Consider the following 3,267-nt stretch of genomic DNA (forward strand, 5'->3'; position numbering starts at 1 on the left):
TGATAATTTTTTGCCAAAACTTAATATTAATGCAAACTTTTAACAATGATAAATGATATTAAATGCCTTGTTCACAATACTAAGAGTAGACATTATCTACTCTTGACAATACTTAAGTTGTACCAGAAGTACTGTATAACACAACAGTGAAATGCAAAAATAGAACATGTGAATTTTGAACAAGTTTTAAGATAGCAAGTGTAAAGTTAGTTGGTTTAGTTTGTTCATTCATAGTTTCATAGTAAATTGATATCAGTAAAATTAAATATTTAAAAAACTGTTATAGACGTATAATGATTCCATCATAAAAATCAATAGCTAGATTTAATAATTATAGTGAGTGAAAACCAATTAAAAATTATAATAAATCAAACAAAAATGTCGTCTTCCTCCTCCTCCTCCTTCTGCTGCTGTGAGACACTGTTCATTAGGTAGTAGTGTCCTTGCAATCTCATCAGTTCCTCATGAGTTCCCTGCTCCACAACACTTCCCTCATGAAGGACAGCAATAGAATCAGCTTCATATATGGTAGACAGTCGGTAAGCTATGATAATGGTAGTACGACCTCTCCTTGCTTTATCAAGAGCTTCTTGAACCACTTTCTCATTTTCGGAGTCAAGAGCTGATGTTGCTTCGTCAAGGAGGAGGATTTTAGGGTTTCTAATTAAAGCACGAGCAATGGCTACTCGCTGCTTCTCGCCGCCACTTAGTTGAGTGCCTCTACTACCAACCATAGTCTGGTAACCCTATAATAATCAATTCTTAATATGTGATGCATCAAACTAGAAAGTATTTTTAGCTTGCAAGGCAAATAAAACTATAGGAGTTTGATATGTATAGCCTCTCTTAATGGACACTCTCTATAGCGTACACCTCCATTTAACGGACAGCACCTAGTGTACCAATTACATTCCTTATACTGTATAAAATAACCTCCACATAAAGGACACCTCTGTATAACAGAGACACAGTGTCCATTATATAGAGGCTAGTCTGTATACATGTACATGTACCACATTATTCATTAAACTCACATGAGGCAGTGACATAATGAACTCGTGAATATTAGCAACTTTAGCCACTTCTATGACTTCCTCTTCAGTAATGTCATTTCTAAATAAAGCCCCATAACGAATGTTATCAGAAATAGACATGTCAAATAAAACTGGGTCCTGTGGTACTAGACTCATCTGTCTCCGGAGAGATGAGATCTCAAAGATATTGATATTGATATTGTTGAATTCTATTGATCCTGAATCAGGATCAGGATCATAGAATCTCTCTGCAAGTGACAGTATGGTACTCTTTCCTGATCCACTTGGTCCTACTATGCCGAGAGTCTTTCCTGGTTTAACAGTGAGACTCAGGCCTGGTAGTACCACTACACCAGGACGAGACAAGTAAGAGAAGTGAATGTCGTCTAATGCAAGCTTAGCGTAATCTTCTTGAAACTACAATATTAAAATAATAATCATTAATTCCTCTTCTACAAGTGTCGTACATACATGTACATGTACAGTAGTAAAGACATTATTGTTATGTTGTGTAGAAAGTTTGAGGTGATTCCGATCAAATTAATATTTTTTACAAATTGTAAAAGTTACTAAATAATCTGGGCCTTGTAGATGAATCATAGGCAACAATGTTAATGATGTACATGTATACGTACTTTTGTGGCGATATCCACTCCTTGGTTAGGTATGTTAATGGAGGGTTTTTCCTCCAGCAGTGCTAATATTCTTGAAGCTGCTATTTGTGCCGACTGGGTATCAGGCAGTGAGCGGATGAGTTCCTTAAACAACCATCCAGCGTACAGCATTGCACCGATAGCTCTGGAGGAGAAAGAAATAATTTCAGTTTATACTTTTAATTAGGTGCACTAATGTTATTGTTTTTAATGTAGCGAAAAATTGGCCCTAATAAACTTAGTAATTTGTTCTTTTAACATTTTAAGAACGTTAATGATTTATGTGTCATCACTGTAATTTAGTATTTTAAAAGTCTCTAAAAATTCACTCAAATTAGTACTAAAAGTGGGTTTGGAGTACATGTACATGTATTTTAAAATTAACTCTCTCTCTCTTTTACTTGAAGATGTTGCTAATGTCAGCATAATAGACAGTACCAGGAGAAGTGTAAGCATAAGCTCCAATGATCATTCCTCCTGAGAGTACAAAAGTAGCACAAGATTGAGCCAGGGAAAATAATAAAGACTGGATAATGGCACCTTGAATATCATAACTGAGAGACAGAGAGAAAAAAAACAGCAAATATAATTATTTTAATGTATACATCACATGCTCATTAATTTAGACTGAGGAACATTTCAGGGCCATTTTTTGGAAAAAAACCATGGGCTATAGCCTCAGATTTTGGCTCATTTTAAAAATGGCTGTAACTCGAAAAATTGAAGTAGGAATCAGCTCAAACTTTCTATATAGCATAAGTACATGAATATGTATCAGAAAATGTAATAAAAATTGGGGGTAACTTCGGAGCCAATTTTTTGGAAAAAACCATGGGCTATAGCCTTGGGTATTTTTCAGATTTTGGCTCATTTTTTAAAATGGCTGTAACTCAAAAAATTGAAGTCGGAATCAGCTCAAACTTTCTACGTAGCATAAGTACATCAATATGTATCAGAAAATGTAATAAAAATTGGGGGTGATTTCGGAGCCAATTTTTTGGAAAAAACCATGGGCTATAGCCTTGGGTATTTTTCAGATTTTGGCTCATTTTTTTTAAGATGGCCGTAACTCGAAAAATTGAAGTCTGAATCAGCTCAAACTTTCTACACAGCATAAGTACATCAATATGTATCAGAAAATGTAATAAAAATTTGGGGTAATTTCGGAGCCATTTTTTGAAAAAAAACCATTTATAATAGCCTTGGGTATTTTTCAGATTTTGGCTCATTTTTTAAAATGGCCGTAACTCGAAAAATTGAAGTCGGAATTATTTTAAACTTGCTAGGTAGAATAAGTACATCAATATGCATCAGAAAATGTAATAAAAATTGGGGGTGATGTCGGAGCCATTTTTTGGGAAAAACCATGGGCTATAGCCTTGGGTATTTTTCAGATTTTAGCTCATTTTTAAAATGGCTGTAACTCAAAAAATTGAAGTCAGAATTACCTCAAACTTTCTATACAGCATAAGGACATCAATATGTATCAGAAAATGTAATAAAAATTGGGGGTGATTTCGGAGCCATTTTTTGAAAAATCCATGGGCTATAGCCTTGGGTATTTTTCAGATTTTGGCTCA

At 34.5% G+C, this 3,267-nt stretch overlaps 1 protein-coding gene across 1 annotated transcript; it reads right to left on the reverse strand.

Annotated features, from left to right (window-relative positions):
* Positions 1–219: 219 nt before the first annotated feature.
* LOC100633322 (phosphatidylcholine translocator ABCB4-like) lies at positions 220–2,267 on the reverse strand. The gene is made up of 4 exons (XM_003391188.3): positions 2,089–2,267; positions 1,670–1,832; positions 1,035–1,451; positions 220–746 (listed from the first exon to the last, which is right to left on the reverse strand). Exons 1-4 carry the CDS (start codon positions 2,157–2,159, stop codon positions 369–371), a joined length of 1,029 nt encoding a protein of 342 aa, XP_003391236.2. The 5' UTR covers positions 2,160–2,267; the 3' UTR covers positions 220–368.
* Positions 2,268–3,267: the final 1,000 nt, after the last annotated feature.

This window comes from Amphimedon queenslandica, unplaced genomic scaffold, assembly GCF_000090795.2.
Source record: "Amphimedon queenslandica unplaced genomic scaffold, v1.1 AMPQUscaffold_10311, whole genome shotgun sequence".
Lineage (NCBI taxonomy): Eukaryota > Metazoa > Porifera > Demospongiae > Haplosclerida > Niphatidae > Amphimedon > Amphimedon queenslandica.